Here is a 20406-nt window from a genome sequence, read left to right as displayed (position 1 = left end):
GCTCGACCACCGCCTATAACTCTTCCAGTGTGATTGGGGCTTCTAGGTTTTCTCGCTCTTCAGCACTTATTTTTGGTAAACCGATAGCCTCCTGTGTTTCCGCTATCTCACCCCCTTCCTCACCTCCTGCGTCCCCATACAATCGTTTATACAATTCAAGGAACCCTTCATTTGCACCCTGTTGGGTATCTAATATTTGTCCACTCTCTCCCCATACCGCTCTGATAGTTTGTCTGGGGGGTCTCACTTTTATACAGCCATGCTAGCAATTTCCCTGTCTTATCGCCTCCTGCGTGCTGCCTTTCTTCGTATTTCTTATAGTTTAAATTGCATAATCTCTCCCAGTGTCCCATACATTCCTGCTGCAATTGGTTGATGGTTTCAGCATCCTTCCCGGAGTTTCCTCCTTTGACTAGGATTGTCTCTAGTTTTGCCTCTGTGTACTGTACACTCAATAGTATGCCTCCCTGCAACCCTTTAGATTTGGCTATAGCTGCTCCTCTCACCACCACCTTAAATGCTTCCCATACAGTTCCAGCCGACTCTACACTCCCAATTTTATTTCCAAAGTATTCTATGATTTCTTCTCTGAGGTCTTCTCTGAACACCATATCTTTCAATGCTTCTGCTCTACGTCACCAAGTAGGGATCTTGGCCCTCTGGGCCACGTATTGCCATGTTGAGACCAATGGCGAGTGGTCAGAAAGGACCCTCGCTTTATATACGGATTGCACTATTTCCCCAGTTATCTCTTGTGAGGCAAACACGTAGTCTAGCCGTGTGTGCAAGTTTTGTGGGGCTGAGTAATGTGAATAGTGTCCATCATGTGGGTGGTGTAGCCTCCATATATCCTCTAGTCAAAGGTCTGCCAATAGGGTCCTCAGAGCTCTGGCAGCGAGGGTTTGTTGAATTTCTTATCTGACCTATCCACCCTGGGGGTCCAGCGTGCAGTTAAAATCGCCGCCCCAAATAACCGCACCCCCCAGGTATGGGCTCATTTTACTATATAGGGTCCTAAAATAGGCCACTGTATCTTGGTTCGGGGCATATGTATTGACAATGCATATTTCTCTATTTTCTATCAATCCCTGTATTACTACCATCCTCCCGTCTGCCTCAGCCGAACACTGTAGTAGCTGAAAGGGGACATGTGGCGTCACCCAAGTGACCACCCCTCTGGCTCCTTTCCAGTTAGTTTTTCTTTCATGAGGTGTGTTTCTTGTATTAGGGCGAGGTCTATTTTCTGTCTCTTTAAATACATCATGATCTTGTTTCTCTTCAAGTAGCTGTTGAGCCCCCTGACATTCCAGGTCAATATCTTAAGTCTTCCATGTTTCAGCCACACCCAGTCCCTCCTCTGGTCCTCATTTTCCGCTTCAAGCACTGCGGTGCGCGTGTGTAGGCTTGTTCTCTAAGTAATAACACACCATATCCCCCAACTCCCCTCCCGACCCCCAACCTTCCCAACCCCAACTGTAATTCCACTGCACACCCCCCAACTCTTCTTCCGCCCCTCCACCCAAACTAAATCTCCCTAACTACCCCCCTTTCCTCCCTCCCTTCCCCTCCGACCCCAACTGATGCCCAGCTCCATCCCTGGATCTCAGACAAACCTGCATCTAGTCCTTTCCCGGTTGTTGCCAGTACTCGGAACATAGCAGGGGCGTACCACCCTACTGGTGATTCAACTACTCTGACTACTGGGGGTAAGACTCGCTCCTCCTGTATCTCCCATTTTAATGCTTTAATTTGTTGCGCACTTCCAACCCATGCCTGACGTTGCTCGCTTGTATTCCAATCCCACAAGTCCACATGATGAGTGTGCAAAATTGCTAGTCTGTACATCCTGCTAACTCCCCACGTGCATTCCCTTCTAGTCATCCCTGCTACATTTGCATCGGGCTAAACAATATGGCGTTGGTCCACTTATCCTGTTTGTCTCTTTCCAGTCCGTCTGCTCCTTCAAGGTAGCCTTGGGCATCTAACCAGCTTGTCGCCTCCTCCGGTGTTTCAAAGAAGAGTGCCTTGCCCTTACGTAATATTTTGAGCTTTGCAGGATACAGGAGCATGTACTTCAAGCCAGAAGCTCTGTCGTCTTTTTACTGCCACGTAGCTGAGATGTTGCCTTTGCACCAGCATGGTGTAATCCGGGTACACAGTAATAGACGCATATGCTCAGTGTATCGTTCAGCCCTTGCGGAAATATTCCAGGATCTTTTCCCTATCCCTGTAGTTCAGTATCTTGGCAACTACTACCTGGGCAGGATCTCCCGGTTGAGGTCTTCTTGTCAGGGCTCAATGTGCCCTTTCGACTGCAAATCCTTGGGAGAGCTTGCTGGCCCCTATCTCTTGGATCAACATGTTTTCCCCGTAGTTCGCCGGGTCTGAGCCCTCTTCCCCTTTAGGCAGCCCCACCACACGAATATTGTTGTGTCTTGCCCTCCCTTCTTCTTGTTTCACTATGTGAACTTCTTTGGCATTGGCGGTGCTGACCTCTGTGTTAGTTTTCACTGCGCTTTCAAGGCCACTTGTGTGTTCCGCCAGTGCCCTCACATCCTGTCATAGGACGTTGACATCCACCCCCACCGTACCAATCTTGAAGTCCAACATTGCTTTCAGATCCGCTATGGCTGTGTCCAGCTTGGTCCCCCATGAGGATTTCAGCTCTGTTATGGCGTCCAGGATAAGTTGGACGTTCCGCAGCGTGGCCATCATTTCCTGCGTGTCCTTTCTCACCTGTATGGGCATGGTCGGGGAGTGCGATACTTTAGTGAATGTGTCCATCGTGGTCTGTTTTCCTTTCGCCTTGCCGCTCTTAAGTTCCATTGTTCTCATCGTCCGCCAGCTAGATTGCCTGCTCCACCAAATCACTTGCTTCTAGCACAGTATAGGTTATTGGGCTGGGCATCCACATGTGTCCATGACTTGCAGGTGGTACCATTCCACGCGTGCGTTCTCTTTCAGTTGGTCAAATTCCTTATGTGCAGTGCCCGCCACACTTATTTGCTGGCTTACTGAGCCTTGTATGGTCCTTGCTTCTTCAGGGGGGGGTCTTCTATCCCCCGCAACCCAATTCCGGTTCTTTATTACGCTGCAGTCTTGGGTCGCGTATGGTTTTGGGTGCCCACCAATTGCGGTCCGGCTCGGGCCTGGTGGGGCATACCATGCGCGGACCGTCCCGTGTAACACGCCATACTTACAGCGTAATTTGGACCGTCTTCCTCTGCTGGTGGCCCCCCCAACTTCAGCGTGTCAGGACTCCTGGTGCTGTGGTGCTTGTTATTTCCTGCCCCAACTGTTATAGGATTTGGCGCCACTGTGTCACCATCCGCCTCCTGTGTTGGTAGGGCTTTTCCACGCACCTTTCTTATTGCCAAATCTGTGGTATTTTTTTTGTTTTGCCAGTGCAGTATCACCCTTGTGCTCACAGCAGCAGCGTCCCTTTGGCCCGTATTTCGGGTGACTGACACTGGCGTTGTTTATCTGTACTTTTGCCAACTCGGGAAGCCTCCCCGTCTGTCTATGTTATTTCCAGTATTCATGCGGTTTTTATTGCCTGGGCCCTGCATCTATTCAGGACCTCTTCACACGACTTCTGCATCTAATTTGTTTCTAGTTGCACTATTAGTGTTGTTGTTGTTGGGGCTTTTCAGCTGGTGCAGGTGTCTGTTCTTTGGGCCTCCATCTTAATTTGTTTTCTCTTGGAGTAATGACTGGGATTGTGCGCGGTGACTTCTTCGTTGTGGGGCTCCTTCTCATTCGTGCTTCCAACCACAGGTAGAATGGTTCTATTTTCGTGCACTGCCTCACGTTAAAAGCTATGCAAATGACTGCCCAGTGCGAGTTCCATCAGTGTCCGATATAATTTGTTCACACTCTGCCGGCAGCCCCAGCTATTTTTGCACGCTCTTGTCATTGGCGCATTTTGGCTTATACTATGTATCACCTCCGAGCATTGGATATCTGCTGCAATGTCAATGCTTTCACAGTATGGGCCCAAGCAGCGAGACTATGCTTAGGCTACTGTATCTGCTTAAAGGTTCCGTGTTGCCGTTACAAGCCTATTTCCTGTGTCAGGTTCCTTCACGTTATAATCTTAATAGATACTGTGCAGCATCCAGCCTTACTTGTGCATGTTGTTTGCCCACGTCAAAATGGTGTAACAGCTTCTATTGTTCCATTCTTTAGGATTCCGCTCTCTGTGTGACCTCAACAGGATGCTTTATTTGTCTCCATGTATCCGCCTGTATTGCATGTATTCAGACAAGCCTTCAATGTGCTCTGGGTTACCAACAATGGATGCCTGTGAGTCCCCGATCCTGTCTGACACACGACGGGGAGGAAATCCTATCTGATGTTCAATGCCTCTCGTCGTGGGGACCCTATGTGTCGTGGCCCTCTCACTCCACCGTCGGTGCACCTGGGCGTCCGTTCTGCGAGGGCCAACGTGTCAGCTGTATCTGGAGTTCATGCAGCATTCACTGCCGGGTATTGTGACTGTACGTCACAGTCGCACTGCAGTTCCACTCCAACCGTACAGTTCGTAGCTTAGTTCTTTGTTACAGTGCGGGCGCCATGTTCTTTCTTCTCATCCCCGGACTCGCGCACCTTTCTTTCTGTCCTTGCCATGCTTCCTCTCCACAGATCTACTTACAAATATGCTCATCCTGTACCTCGCATATTCATGCAGCAGTGGCTCAGTTTGCTTCTCGAGTGCACTAGGTTTACCGTGTGTGCACGACAGGATCTTGCACGATCGGCAGGAGACCAGTCCTATCACATGGCTACTTACCCACGCCCCCCTGTTTGTCACGAATAGTTGTTGTGAAAGTTTCTACATGTAAGAGTTTAGCGTGGATCATAGCAAGCAAGGTATCATGGTCTTTTAAACTGCTGTGAATATCCTGTAGAGCTTTAAGAATTGGGCAAGCAAGATTGTAAGGGCTGCCATTACATTATTGTGAATCTGTGTCGCTGCCTCACTAGAAACTTGCTGTCCGTGCTGGTCTTGCAGATTTGATAAATTTTCTGATGAATGATTCCTTAATGGCAAGTAGGTCGGCGAGCACTGCACACTAGACATGCAGAGGTCAATTGCTTGACAATTGTCATCGTGCACATTGCTGACGTCTACCGGATAATGTCCGTTAGCATTTGCAGTTTCCACCTTTTGACCTAGGTCCCTTTCATCGCCATTCAATTCGCCATTCAAATTGCTTTGGAGTTTGAGGGCTGTAATGTATTGTTGTTTTCCTTTGGATACAGCAGAAGCTGTAGGAGTTGATATGTATTTACTAACGGGCTTCGATTTCGTTGACATGGTTTCTGCATTCTTTGTCACGGCTCTGGTTGTTCTGTTCAGTTGCTTTGAGATCATTGACATCTTTGTAAGGATTAGATACCATCTGTATTGACACAGGACTCTCTCGGTGCTGCTCCTTTCAATATAAAAAAAAACGTATCACCCTACAAAAGTTCAGCGTTGGTAACGTCGAGGGTAGTCAATGTATTTTCTGTGTCAGTTGCAGTTTTCTCCACCTTCTGCACCATGTTTACAGATGTATCTATATCTGTTGCTATCTGAGGGTGTAGAGTATTCCGCGAGTCAGATAACATTCTGCTCACGTTAGTTACAGTCTGTTCACTCACCTTACAAGTCACTTTCACTTTGTCTCTGTGAGGCTATTCGTAGCCGTTGTTGCTGCCGTGTTCGTGGGCCCACTTGTTCCATTGGCTCAACAATCAAGTCAGGTAGGAAATCTGGCATTCTCAAAGTAGTTGCAAAGCTCCGTAGTGACTCGTGAGGGAATGGGGAGAGACTGGACTCTCAGCCAGACTCACTTTGCTTGTTTCCCCTCAACTTACCAATTCCCACACCATTTCTCCCTGCCGTCACGCCAGCAGCCAAATGCCTTTGCTGGGCTCTACTCATTGTAGCCGGCGTCCCTTCAGTTTCCAGTTTGCCCAGTGATCCCACAGCTCTTACTATGCCTAATGCCCCCCCAGTTTCCAGTTTGCGCAGTTCCCCTTCAGCTTTCGGATTGCCCAGTCACCCTGCAGTTTTTGGATAGCCCAGTCTCCCTGCAGTTTTCGTATTGCCCAGTGACCCTGCAGTCTTTTTATTGCCCACAGTTCTCACCATGCCTAGCGCCCCCGCAGCTTCCAGATTGCCTAGTGACCCCACAGTTGTCGGATTGCCCAGTAACCCTGCATCTTCCTCCTTGCCTGGTGCTGCCACAGCTACCAACTTTCACCTACTTCCTAATACAGTCCTTACACACTTTCCCCCTGATATTAAGACCTATGACTCCCCCCAAGCACATCATGGCTACTGTTCATCCCCAATCGACTCAAGTCCATCACACCCTCTCTAAATGCGCCCGATCCAACTTGACACCTCGAGACCCTAGCCCTTCACACATCAGCATTACGCAAGCTATAGACCCATTCTGATCATAACCACCTTGATTAGACCCTCCTTCCAGTCATCCCTGTTCCCTAATGCTGAACTCACACACTTACCTCGAGTTCAAGCTCCCAATAAGATCCACTGCCTACTCTCCCATATGAATTCTCCAGCTATGACTTCACTAAGCCCAGTCAATTGATCTAACACCAAAGCATGTGTAGGGCCCTCTTGTTCTGCATGACTCAGAGCTAGAACCTCCAATTGCAGCACCAACTTACCTCTGTCCACAGTCCAATCTATAGGCCCACTCAGACTTAACCAACTCGCCTTCCGTACCTCACCATTCTTCCTCACACTTAGACATGATAATTCTCTTGCCCAGCACCCACCAATCACAACACCAGTACCGCTACCTATTACCTACGAACCCCAAGTCCTTCTAGGCACAGTCTGCGTGGACCAATTTCTACACTCATCACCTGCATGACCCCTGGAGTTCCATAAGACCCTACCAGAAACAACCCTAAAAGGGCGCATTCATCAATGCCCACACATTAGGAGCACATGCCATAGACATCTATGATCTCATACTTGAACACCAACTAGATGTGCTAGCCATTATGGAAACCTGGCTTCATTCAGCCTCAGGCCCCAGCCTTGCACTAGCCATCCCTCCTGACTACTCAATCCTTAGTTCTGACCATCTTGACACCACAGGCGGCGGGGTTGCTCTCATAGTAAATACCTCACTGCAAATCGGATCATCTCCTATACCTGCCATTACTGGATACAAACTGCTACTCTTAAAGCTAACCACCAACCCCCAAACCACTTACAATATTGTACTTATCTATTGACAACCCAACAACTCCAACCTACCAGCCCTGGATATTCCTCACCTTATCACCCCACTACTGAAACTTGCCACCAAACTCATCATCCTATCAGACAAACCTTGGCTTCAATGACCAAAACAACCCCAAAGCCTTAGCCTTTTTGTCTGCCATGGAAGACATGAATTTCACCCAACTAGTAGAAGTGCCCTCCCACAACAAAGGCTGAATCCTTGACTGGATTCTGACCTTCAACATCACAGCCATCTCTGAAATCCCTGGGGCCGACCATTTCCTCATTAATTTCCAGCTATGAATAACCAACATCCACACTGCACGTTCCCCCACTCCCAAGCCCATTATGGTTCAAAATACCTGCAACCTCACTCTGGATTGCCTGAATTCCACATTAGTTACATGAACCACAACCAATCCAACACCAACCGCATCACATCACCAGCCTCTATCACACCATCCTACAACTCACACTTGACAGTCATGCCCCATTTACCGAAAAAACTGCCAAACCCCACAAACTTGTGAACATTTGGGTCAATGAGGACCTCATTAACTTACGCTGCACAAAAAGAGCCTCAGAACATCTTTAAAAAAGAACCCCACCATTCCTAACAAAATTGCCTTAGCCCTAGCTACCAAAACCTACAAAACAGCAGTTGTCGACCACAAATCCAACTTGTACAGCTCTTGCATATCCAGCACCAGCTCGAACATGAAAGAGCTTTTCTCTATAATAAGAGAACTGGAATCACCCATTACTAATGTGCCCTGTGTCCAAGCTGACAAAGCCTGGTGTACGGTTCTACAAAACGCCCTGGCACATAAAATCGACTCACTACAGGCCAAAATCCTTGACAAAAGAGAATCTCTCGCCAAACCATTCTCGTCCGGCGCTGACAACCAGCCACTGACCACCTCACCTTCTGACACCACCACCTTCAAATTCCCCAAAGTGTCTCAGGAAGATGTGCTGTCCACCATCCTCTCACTAAAGCCATCCAATTGTAAGGGTGACACATGCCCAGTGCAAAGAGTAAAGCTATGTGCTCTCACTCTAGCCCCCATCATCACAGACTTCATTTACGCCTCATTCACATCTAACTCTGTTCTCTTTAACAGCAAAGCTTCTTGGACCACTCCCCTCATTAAAAACCCACACTTGACCCCCCCCCCGTCCCTGCCAACTATCGCTCCATCACCACTATTCCCTTCCTACTGAAGATAATGGATTGTGTATCCAACTCCCAAATCCAATCCTTCCTAGAGATCAATAACCTCCTTGGCTCAAGATAATCAGGGCTCCGACCAAAACACTGTACTGCAACTGTCCTTGATCTAAAAATTCAGATGGACAGTATCAGGAACTCTGGAAAACTATGCATTTTACTGCTCCTTGATTTATCACCGGCTTTTCACTTAGTTGACCAAGAAAAGCTGTGCAAGCACCTCAGCCAAAACTTCCAGTTTTCACCTGAAGCCACTGCTTGGATCCAGTCTTACTTGGCCGATCGTACTATGAAAATCTTGTTCGGAGACGAGGTGGTGGACCCCATCCTTGCACCTTTGGGGGTTCCCCCAAGGCTCCTGCCTCTCCCCCACTTTGTATAATACATATGCATAACCCCTTTTCGATCTCCTGGACTCAATGGGCATCACACTAACTTTGCTGATTACACTCAAGTCCTTATCCCCATCTCCGGTCACTACACCCAGGACACTGCTACAATCAACGCATTTATCATGATCCAAACCTGGATGGCCATGCACAGCCTTTGCTTAAACGATGACAAAACTGAGCTACTCATTGTGGGCTCCCCCGCTTAGCTAAAATCTCTTGACAAAAACTATGCATCCATGTGTATTGAGAGCACCTCCATCCCAGTCCTGAAACAGGTGAAAACCCTGAGAGTGTATCTAGATGATGATCTTTCTATGAGCAGACAGATTCATTCAGTCTCATCCTCCACTGCATACACTTAAAAACGAATATCTCCGAGTAGACAATTCCTCTCCCCGAACAACTGCTTGACCCTAGCGCATGCTTTAATCCTCTCCAAACTTGGTTACTGCAATGCTCTCCTACTGGACACATCAACTACTAACCTCACCAAACTTCCACTTCTACAGAACAAAGCCTTATGAGCCGCTCTGGTGCTTAAATGCAATGACCACATCTCATCCTCCAGACGCGACACTCACTGGCTTCTTATCGAAGCCAGGATTGACCTTATGGCACTCACCCTGGCACACAAATGCATTCACAAGGAAGCGCCTTCATATCTCAATGATTGCATCATCCAGAAAATACCAAGACGCACCCTATGATCCAGTGCCAGCACCTCTCTGGTCACCCCGCAGCTACAAGACTAAAAGGGCGGGTGGTGCCAGCTTCACAGTTTCAGCCCCAATCCTTTGGAAAGCTGTACCCCCCTCCATTAGAAATGAACATTCCTACAACAAGTTTAAAAAAAACTTGTTAAAACCTGGCTCTTTGACGAATACGATTGACGTTCTGTAATGACTTGAATTACTTATCCCATGTATGTATTCCTTCTTTTTACTGATTTAATGATTGTAAAATGATGTGATGCCTCAGGGTTTGGACGTTTTATAAATACTACAACTAAAAATAAATATTTGGGTCTGAAACTACAATTGTTTCTCACATCTAAGAGGGGCTATTCTGAGTACTGTAGTTTGTGTTCTTCTCACGGTTCTGTGGAAATAATAATGAAAAGATGGCTAATACTTGACTTCATGCCATAAATAGGATCCTGAATGTCATAAATGCTAGATATTGTAGAGTGTAGAGGAGCGGCCGAATGCCTCTGCAGGAAGTCCCGCCCTCTCACACCTATATGTCGGAGGCCTGAGATTGTGCCATGTTTGACACCAGCAGTTGTGACTATTCCGTGGCGAGTCTTCGAGAAAAACTATCCACTAAGAAAACCCTAACAGATGTACTCCGGAAGAGATGACAATCTCATGGAGGAAATCCCAGAAGGAATATGAAAGAGAGCAAAATAAATTGGCTTTTGATGTCACAAAAAGCGAGGGTGATGTACAGAGAAGACTGGCTGAAGAAGTTGTATGACCCTTATAGAAACTGATGACGAAATAAGGTATTGAGTAAACTTTGATATGCAAAAAGAAGATTGCACGTGTGAAGAGCACTGCAGAAAAGGCAAGTCATTTAATAATTGTACAGATGCAGCAATGCAAGTAGATCAAGTAATCTTCGAAGCTGGGTATGTGTAGTGAATAGACTGCAGGCGAAGCCACCATTATATAGAAACTGGACATCGATGTCACAACTTTAGTAAGCTTAAACCCATGGAGAGAAGAGCCAAGAGCTGTGTCGCAGCAAAGAATGAATGAGATCATGGAAGAGGCTGGAAGGGCTGTCTGGCCTGGTGTCAAGGCTGAAGCAGCCAAGACTGGTCATCTATTGTCGAAGGCAGTGAACGTGAGATGCTGAATCATCCCTTGTTAAGGAGAAAAGAAAGTACATCCAGAGTGCCAAATTTGATTCATTAAAGACCACTAAATGCGGCAAAATGGACCAGATCATGGTCTGCTGTCACGTGAGTCAAGGATGGAAAGAGAAGCTGGCAAAGAATTTGAGATCGATAGTGGTGCTCGCACTCCCTTATATTCCCAGAGACAAGGATACTTTGCAGGGATAAGTTCAAAGCCAATCTTCATGGCAGAAGGCATGGCTGATGAGACTTTGGGCTAATTGGGTGTGGAAGTACAGTCAAGTCCAGCTCCTTGCACCTGGTGTATGAGTTTACGGGCTGCTAGTGAGCCAAATGTTCCAGACTGGCACAAGCGTGCAAACCAATTGTGGAGGGCTGTATAACGAAGGTATGGTTATAGTTTGAGAGCCAATGATATACCATGTACTTAATGATGAAGATGACTTACACTAGAGGGGGGCACAAGATGTCCACCTGACAGTAGAGACCCAATCACAACCCAACCCCCTATAGAAAGTATTCTTAGATATTCCTGTTGAGCGTATCACAACCCCCATAGGTTTCCCTTATTTGCCACATAGTATGACATCACATATGACAAGTTTTTACTACATAAATGTAATTTTTTGTATGATGCGCCGAGAGTGCTTGTGCAACGTCCGTTGATGTCCGTTGTAACTCCCCGTTTTAGACAATTGATATTAAAACAGTAAAACCTTTGCCATCTTCCTGAGTTGGTTCCGTTATTTGGTGTAAGAGTTGCTCTGTTTCCCATCCACTGCATGACACGCTATCCAAAGGGCCTTGCGTTCAATATAATTGACATTACAACGCAAGCACGGAGGGACAATGCAGCAGGAGAACGGGGAAGTAGAGAAAGAAAGAGAAATGTGGGACCAAGGAAAAAAACAAGTGATGCAGGTCATGGTGGTGTCCACTGTGGGGAAACATTTTTAAAAAGTGCTTGTGAAAGGACACCGAAGGAGAGAAGACATTTTAAATAGTGCCTGTGGAAGGCCACACGAGGAGTGAAGAAATGCGGGATGAACAGAGAACAAAGATGCGCAGTTTGAGTGGAGACTGTGGATTAGCACCGTAAGAGCAGCACTGGGGATACACTAAAAAACAATCTAGCAGGACTGGTGGGTCAGGGATCCAGAAAAGTGGGGGAGCTCGTCCGGAAAGACCAGGATCAGCCCCAATAGTCAGACCCAATTTAGTCAGCCCTGAATCCAAGTCTCCTTTTCAGTTTGTTAATGATCTTTTAGCAATAAAATGTAGTTTACTGGCCTGAAACTACTCAAGCAGTCTGCAACATCACATCTGCTCCCACAGGTTCCAATCACTATTCGACAACACAAGGCAGCTTTTCCCAGTGCGAGTCCTTTGGCATTTAGAAGATGGGCTTAATAATGGCCTAAGTAGTTGAAATACTACTTGTAAAGCATGTTGATTGGACAAACAGAAAAATAAGTAGGTTAGAGCGCTTTTTTAAAACGGATTACCCAGAAGTAACTTATAGACTCGCAGTTTAAGGGCTCCAGAAGATTTGTTGCACTTTATGGTATTCTACCCAAGAGATAATGCTAGATGTGGTCTAACCCTGCCACCGAGTTACAAAAAATAAATGTTTTTAGACAGTGCCATCCCACACTTAGCTTTTTATTACTACTGAATGAGCCCTTGGTATGTTTTGCTGTTGCAAAGTTATTATTCGGTGCTTTGAAAATTCGATCATCAATTTGATTGCATGCCCTAAATTATGCTTATATCCGTTTCACGTTTATTGATGACGTTTTTGTATGATCTTTTTACATTTATAGAAACTAGACTGTTTCCGAAATAAAGTATATTTCGATCCTAAGTGTTTTTTTAAATTTGTGAACTATGAATGACTAAATGGAAATTAGATCATGCTCTGACCATTGAAGCTTTATTTCTATTATGTGGGGTAAAACGGTGAAAACTTTAAATTTCTATAATTATACAATTTTACATTTAATATTACGGCACCAAATGAGAACACATGAACTTCAACTAATAATCAGATGGCTCAATATTATGATTTCTAATTTTGATAACAGGTTGAGTCTTGGTTTTAAATATAGCAACAGTGGTTTTTTAAACAAAGGTAACTGTGGAACAGTAAAAGTGTACAGCTGTAAGTTGTAAGCAGGGTGAAAATGCGGCCATGTTAAAAATAAATGCAAAAGAATGGCATTATCGATAACCTGAGTAGTCAATTTCATTATATAAATGAACACATCACTCCTTTCCCCTTCAACAGTTGGTAATTTGGCAAGGCAACTAAAGCTTTTCTCCAAGGTATACATAAGGTGGTTCATGCATTCTACGATATCAGTCCTGGACCCACATCTTGGTACATTGTGGGCACAACATCCGAATCCATTGCTACTTCCATCCTTACTGAACTTTTTCCATTCTGAAATTCTGCATGGTCTGTTAAGGTTCAAGATATGCAACTTTCCAAGAAAAGAAGCCAACATTTATCATGTCAATTGTGCATTTTATTGGGTTAAAAAAATACATGTTTACAACACTTCTTGATTAAAGTGTTGTGATTGGTCCCCGAGTGAAATTCTAGCCCTAGCTTTACAAAGCAGAAATACACAATGCGTGCTCAAACATATGGGCAAGATCACAAACCAGCATGTAATCATCCTTTGGGCAGTCACATTATGAAGCTGTAATATTACAGTGCAAAGGGGTCATGTGGGACATGGCGCATGTCTCGCTCAGCTCAAGGAGAGCGAGTGGCATAGACAGAAGCAACTGAGAGTATAATGTGTGAAACATCAGGGCTCAGGTGAGCACAGATAAAGCTTTGATCACAATCTTGTGAGGTTACTTCATTGATTTTGTGTACTGAATGGTCATTGGATAATTATTTTCACAGGGATTACCGAGGGTTCACATGCTGACTTTACTGACCGTGGTCCACGGAGAAGCCAGCTAGCTCACCTGTAAGACACTTGAATAGGTACCAACCCTCATCGCCCCACAAGCAATGTGGTATTTATTTTCTGGACCACACAGCAATCCTTTGGCCCAGAAATCCTTTGCCATGAAGTGGTCTTCACCAGGACCCACTCCTTCCAAAACTGGTATTTTGACTTCTGATGGGTTTGCGAACCATCCTTTTAAGTGCAGATGAAAGCTGGACTTGCCACTTGTGAATGACCACACAAAATGTCCGGAAGCGTTTGTGCCACTTGTGTTCTTAACGTAGAAAGTGCCGAGTCCATTTTGTGATTGTCCATTGATTGGTTCCTGAGAATTATTCAAGGGGTGCAGTAGATCTTGGGCAAATGAACCACATCTCACCAAGTTGTTCTGGCACGGACCTGGTCCTCGGGTTTGGCACAATCCATCCTGTCCCCATGTGAGGGTAGGATCGGAGATATCCCGATGTGGACATCATTTTGTCCAATTGTTTTATTCGTACACCGTTTACCTGCTTAGTCCTTCATTCGTTTAAGGAGTTGTATTTCAATGTTAACTGAGGTATTACAGTATTACGGCTGCAGAGTGCCTGTTTCACCGGCAGCCTGAAAAAAATACATCAAACTTTAGACAACAAATAACCCAGTGCATTAAACAGTAATAACAGTCGACAGTGAACACCATGAGCGGCTTTGGTGAAAGGTCCTACCCAAAAGCATGAACGGACCTGGGACAACCAAACGGAACAAAGACAGTTGCATCACAGCGACGACGCAGGGGATGGAATGGCTCAGAAAGGCCCATTCATAGTGTGCAGTTCCTGAAAGAAGAGAGGCCGTTTCCACAGCCAAACAACTGAGTAAGAAAAATGTTGCTTCATCCGCGTCGACATGGGACACACAGCAGATGTGTAGGAAGAGCACATCACCTCCCGGTAGAAGGCCACCAGTGGCATCTGGAATAGAACCGCTCTTACACATGCAAACACAGATGCAGAAGGGATCATTAAAATGTCAGATGATTTCGACTTGCCATTCTCATCAGCGGATTTGGAAACCCTGACACAATGAAGCATTGATTATGAGATGCCAACTAATGCGCCGGTTCCCCACAATATGGAGGAGAGCAACCTACGATGCAGCCTCCAAATGTGTACTGAGAATAGGCAAGTCCATTTCCATGTGTCCCAGTCACCCCACTCGACTACTCAAGAGAGGCATGCTGGGTGTCCCCTGGCGGCGACCCACCACCATCGCTAGAGACTCTGAAGGCAGGCCATTTCTGGAATTTAGAACCCTGTTGGTCTGAGTGTACTGTTCTAGACCTTCAGGACCCTCACAGTCCATGTGACTCCTAAGGGCACCACTATGGCACAATATCAATGATTGTGTGCCCAATACCCCATCCCCACACTTTACAAGTTAGGCAATGCAGGGTTTGCAGTGCTGTAAAGGGGTATGTACCAAGTGGTTATGGTCAGCAGATGTGCACCTAATCTGGCCACCTCCCTTTTCAACTCAGATTCCCTGCCACATAAAAAGGGCACTTCCACCCTGATAATGTCCTGGCTATAGAGTTATGGATGTCTCCCCTCAACCGTTTCCTGGCAACCTATTACTATTAAAACTGACAAACTCACAGAAAATGGTAGTGCATAGTGTCCCAGCCACATGCTATTGCTGGCCCAACAAATCAGATAACGAACAAGTACTCATCTTTTCAGAATACTGGGCCGGAATGAAATGTCTGTGAAAATGATGTGCTATGGGGCAAAGTCCATCAGGAAATGTCTATGAAAACGGTGTGCTAAAGGGAAATGCCATCCGGACAGAATTCCATAAAGCTGAAAATATTGTGCCATGATGAAATGCCCATCAAGCGTCTTAAAAGGAAACGACCAGACAAAGTTCATTCCAATACTGTCCCAAAGACAGGATGCCCTTCATACTGGCGTGTTATGGAGGGACTAACAATAACAACACTGTGCAGCAAACAACTCAAAGAGAGGCAGCCTGTTCCAGCGGAATGCAGGGACCGTCCAACTACACAGATACCCAAAGTGCTGGCCACTTAGTTAGCCACATACACGCATTCCTCCGAGCACGAGGACCGGAACTCATTCAGAATATCATACACACATTCTATTACATCCTCAGTTAAACTTGAACAACAAGGTTATGTTAAATCATTTCCCTCAGGAATCAAAAGCTTATTCCATAACACACTCTAAATGTGTCATGCAAATTCACCATCATACGTTTAACCTTTTACTGACGACCGTCTAGCACATTGCCGTAACCAAGTATACTTATAATGTACATTGGAGTATGCCAATACATACAAAGTGCATGATTTAAGAATTGAAATAAAGCTTTTACCAATACAACATGTATAGGATCATTTTCACTCTCTCACACAAGGTATGCATTTCTTCAAACTAATATATGTATACTTGACACTAGAACAATATTAACCAGTGTGTTAAGTTCATACTGTATGGTGTGGGAGCAAATGCACACTCTACATGCCTGGCTACATCTAGCACCATCAAGAAAAGACTCTCTGGACTGCTAGCCGGGGAAGTAGTCATGTTTGCCTCCAGATTCTGATTGACATTCAGTACTGTATCATCTACATTGTTGACAGCTGTTTCTGCATGCTCCAATTCATCAGTTGCCTTCTTCAGGAGAATAATGTGTATTAGAATGTAATAATATTCTCTTCTCTGTAACAGGCACATGTAGATTCAGCAAAATAATTCCACAGACTGCTTATCACTTCCCTGAACAATGGTCAGCCTAACTAGTCCCAACATTAAATATTAGACAATTTCTTTCTCTATGAATGCTTCAGAAAACATCTTACAGAAAACAGCGCAATATGATTTCTATCTGGCTCTATATGATCAGCTGTTTTACGAGGGAGACATTGAAGTCGCCCCTGATGAAAGCGAGGGTACTTTAAGGGTTTGTAAGCAAGTGATAGGCGTCCTAAAGAGTCTCTGCTGAGAGTGATGCTACCAAATGCAGATGAGAGAAGTACGCTACTCTAAAATATGCGTAATAAAAGTAGACCTCCCATGGGGTGTCATAAAATGCATATACAGCATTATCGCCCTGAACAAGGCAGCATACAATGACTTTAGCCTGCTGATGCAGTAGTCGACAGTATAGATTGGATATTTGAGAGTGTACGCTGGAATTTGGAGGGCAAATGACTTCTTCCCTAACTAGAGGCCCTCTTGAGTCACTTTTATCTAGATGTAGGAAACCTCAAGCAATATTAACTCTGACCCGATTATATTGGCTGAAGGCATTGGTCGAGATTGTGTATTTGATCCAACTCTATAGCGTGAACCTCAGCACTTGTGTTTGATTTTTCAAGTGCTCATTGTATGAGACAGAATGAGAATTACTGTGTAGGTCTAGTGCACTCCAAATGTTATTTGGAATGCTATATTAAAATACTTTGTATGTATTGGGTCAATTGCGGGTGCAATATAAGGAATTTGACTTGTAATGTACCGTTAGCCTGATCAATAGCATGCAGAACATCTGATGGTGAATTGGAACGCCAGTCATTGAGCGGGGAACAGGATCATCTTTTGATTTCGGTTCTGCAATTGTGGCGCATGCTCTAATAAGATGTGTATTAAAATACAGAGTGAATTCCGGTATTCTTGCTGTGAGGAAGGAGCCATTCGTATGTAACTGAATATTCTGCAGGCACCGAAGCGATCCTTGTAGTTTTCAACTAATTACTGTACCAGAAAGGAAATGCCCACACGTGTAATGTTAAATGATCAGAACACTGTGCAGAAAGTACACGCATGTCGGATTATTCATCCATGTAGTAATGCGCTTTCTAAAGGGTTTGGAGATAGACCCCCCTGCTAAGGGTATTATAGACCCCCAGGGAAATATGCTTGATGCTGTTATGACATTATTAGACCTGGCTGGAGCCATAACTAATCTATACATCGCAGAGCACCAGCCTACTTGAGTGAGTGCAACATGGCTCACACTTCCATCTACCTTCACGAAACTGAGGGCACTAGGATGGACCCCAGAAACCTTGGGGTGTTGGGTACTGTTGAACTGGTGGTGGGCCTCTTTTAGGAACTGTGTTCTTACATCCCCAGTCAAAAACATCGAATTAAAAAAAAAAAAAATAATTATATATTTGAGGGGTTCACCGAAGGCACCCCTTCCCTATCATCTATGCCCTATTCCTCACACACCCTGTCCCTTATATCCCCTTACCCCTGCCCATAGTTCTCAATGAGTTTTTTCAGCCGAACATTTTCAGCGAAAAAAAAGGCTGGCGTATAAGAACGTTGTGCCCTCTTTTAAACAAGCATATTTAGTATGGCCTTTATGGCTAACATAGGACTTAGTGTTTGGATCCTATTGCCACCCAGGGGCATTAAATTATCCTGGTGATCTGGAAGGACCAGGAAAACTGATGTAGTGATCCCCAGTGTGCTAACATAGTTAAAATAGCAAAGCCCAACAGGGTTGCGCTATAAGGAGGGTACTTAAGAAGGGAGGGAGATTCAACTCTCTAGAATAGTCTTGGCTAGGTTTCGATTGATACATTAGTTTTAGTTGTAAGGTCTACATTATGTCCTCTGATGTGCAAGATCCTGTGTCAACCCTGCGTCTTCCTGGCTGGATAGTAGCAGAGCCCTCGCTAGATCGAGATTACCCACCTTCAGTCTTACACTAGCGTTCAAGCTCTACTCACAAGAGGGGCCTCATCCGAAACGGCATGGAGTGTACACTCCAGGATCCTGCTGAGGCTACTTTCATCATATCCGTCGTATTCGGACAACATGTACAAACCGGTTCCCCCACTATAATGAAAGCCAGCCATTCAGCCACATTACCATCACCTTTGGGTCTTCTTTCGGTTGGAGAGGCTGTGGGCTACAAGATGAGAGTAGATGTGAAACAAATTAGGTGACTAGTTAAGGAGCAGTAGTATCAGGACAGCAGTAGTGTCTGGAGTATAAAGGGAGTACAGAGGTGAATTTGAAGGAATGGAGACCCTTATTTAGTCAGTGCCTCCCGCCCCCAACATGTTTGCATCACTAGCAAGTGGTAGCCAATGTTTGAAGCAAAAATGTGATGTTATGGTTAAGTCCCTCAAAATGGAACCAAGCAACCTGGATTGTAACCTTATATTCTAGTGTTCATTAAATATTGCACTTCTGGCCACGTTACATCACCTCCATTTATGTCTTTTGTCCGATTTCAAGAAATTGGAATTGCCTGAAAACAAGGTAAAGATTATGATTAAGCGCTATATAAAGCCATGGCATATCACAGACAAAGTAACATGATTAGAATGTTCTTATTCTCCTCTTTCCAGTTATAAGCTCAAACCACCACACTCCAGTCACAGGTTTCTTAATTGATATGATTGAAAGGTGCAGAGGCCATCGAGCTGGCCGGCCCTTTACGTGGCAGCATACAATAGACGCCCTGCCGATGGCCCAGAGGAAGGTAAAGGCACACGGAGCAGTCCCCAAAGAAGGGACTCATTTCTAGGTCAGCGCTGTGATTCCATGCTTTCTGGCACAGATTGGTTGGCTTTCAGGAACCATATAAATAAAGCAAGGTCCCACGCCGGTGCCTAGCCAGGCTCTTATTGGATGCTTATGTTGATCTGTAGTGTTAACAAAATTGATTGGCAAGAGACATACTTCCTTGTATAAAACGTTAGTATCTTCATATAAGAAATCAGTAACGAATCCCCCTGAAAAAATTGATTCCCTGGTTTTGAAGATCGCGCAAATGTCCCTGGCCGGAGTCCGCTGGCTCACTCTCCCCTCTTGCTGCACTGTTTTCGCAGGGCTCTCGGGAGGACGGTGTTATTCAGGAACATTGCCCGGAAGAAGCCGTCACTGATCGGGAAGGGCATGTAGTCCCCGATAAAGTACATGATCCGCAGCCCCTTCCCTGCAAAGTACAGATGCTTGGGGTGCTCGGAAAGCACGGCATCCGTGATGCTGTCCACCACGGGGCTCAAGTCCTCGCAGGCCGTGCGGTCGAACTCCATGAAGAGTCTGATGGTCTCCGACAGGTACTCCTCTCCGTAGTCCTCGAGCACTTCCTCCGACAGGTTGGCCAGTTGATGCTTGTGCTGGTGCTCCCAGGACGAGAGGTCATTGGAACGACCTGGAAACAAATTATAATCAGAGGATGAGGGAGGGTAAAAGGAATTGTGAACAGGTCAGTGGCTATTGTCATGTTATTTTTTCAGACATTTCCTAGTTGTTTGACACATTTACGGAACAGCAGTATTCTGGAATATGGTTGACCCACCGCCCAAGTGCCAGCAATGTGTCCAGGGCTTCAGATTCTGCAAGGGCAGGGAACTGGTTCTGGAATTCCCCACTACCCATGTTTGGCATAGACATACACTACCTTGGTTCTCACCGGTAAACATTTAGGTCTCCTTGTATCTCCCGTTTTCATTTGTTGCATAGAGTTGTTTGCGGATTGCATTCCTTAACATCATTCACCAACATAAGACATATGAAGACACAACTACCCAGACAACCTTCAAGCAATACAATCAGACCTTTGGGTCTACCCCCTCCGTAAGGTGCAGGACCCCAATACACTGAGAACTCCCACCTGATGGCACCAACATGCAGAGTGTTGTCTTCACTGAGGAAGGACCCAGAACCCAGGGT

At 45.5% G+C, this 20406-nt stretch overlaps 1 protein-coding gene across 2 annotated transcripts in view; it reads right to left on the bottom strand.

Moving 5' to 3' along the window:
* Positions 1-13245: 13245 nt before the first annotated feature.
* The window catches only part of HSD11B2 (hydroxysteroid 11-beta dehydrogenase 2), a 426908-nt gene continuing 419747 nt past the window's right edge, over positions 13246-20406 (bottom strand). For both annotated transcript variants that reach the window (XM_069603975.1, XM_069603984.1), the window contains exon 5: positions 13246-19885. In XM_069603975.1, the coding sequence (XP_069460076.1) occupies positions 19527-19885 (359 nt within the window). In that variant the 3' untranslated portion in view covers positions 13246-19526. The remainder of the gene's footprint in view (positions 19886-20406) is intronic.

The sequence above is a fragment of the Ambystoma mexicanum genome, chromosome 1p, assembly GCF_040938575.1.
Source record: "Ambystoma mexicanum isolate Mex_15411 chromosome 1p, UKY_AmexF1_1, whole genome shotgun sequence".
NCBI classification, from domain to species: Eukaryota; Metazoa; Chordata; class Amphibia; order Caudata; family Ambystomatidae; genus Ambystoma; species Ambystoma mexicanum.
Note: the sequence above shows the minus strand (reverse complement) of the source record. Positions and strands in the feature narration are given on the sequence as shown.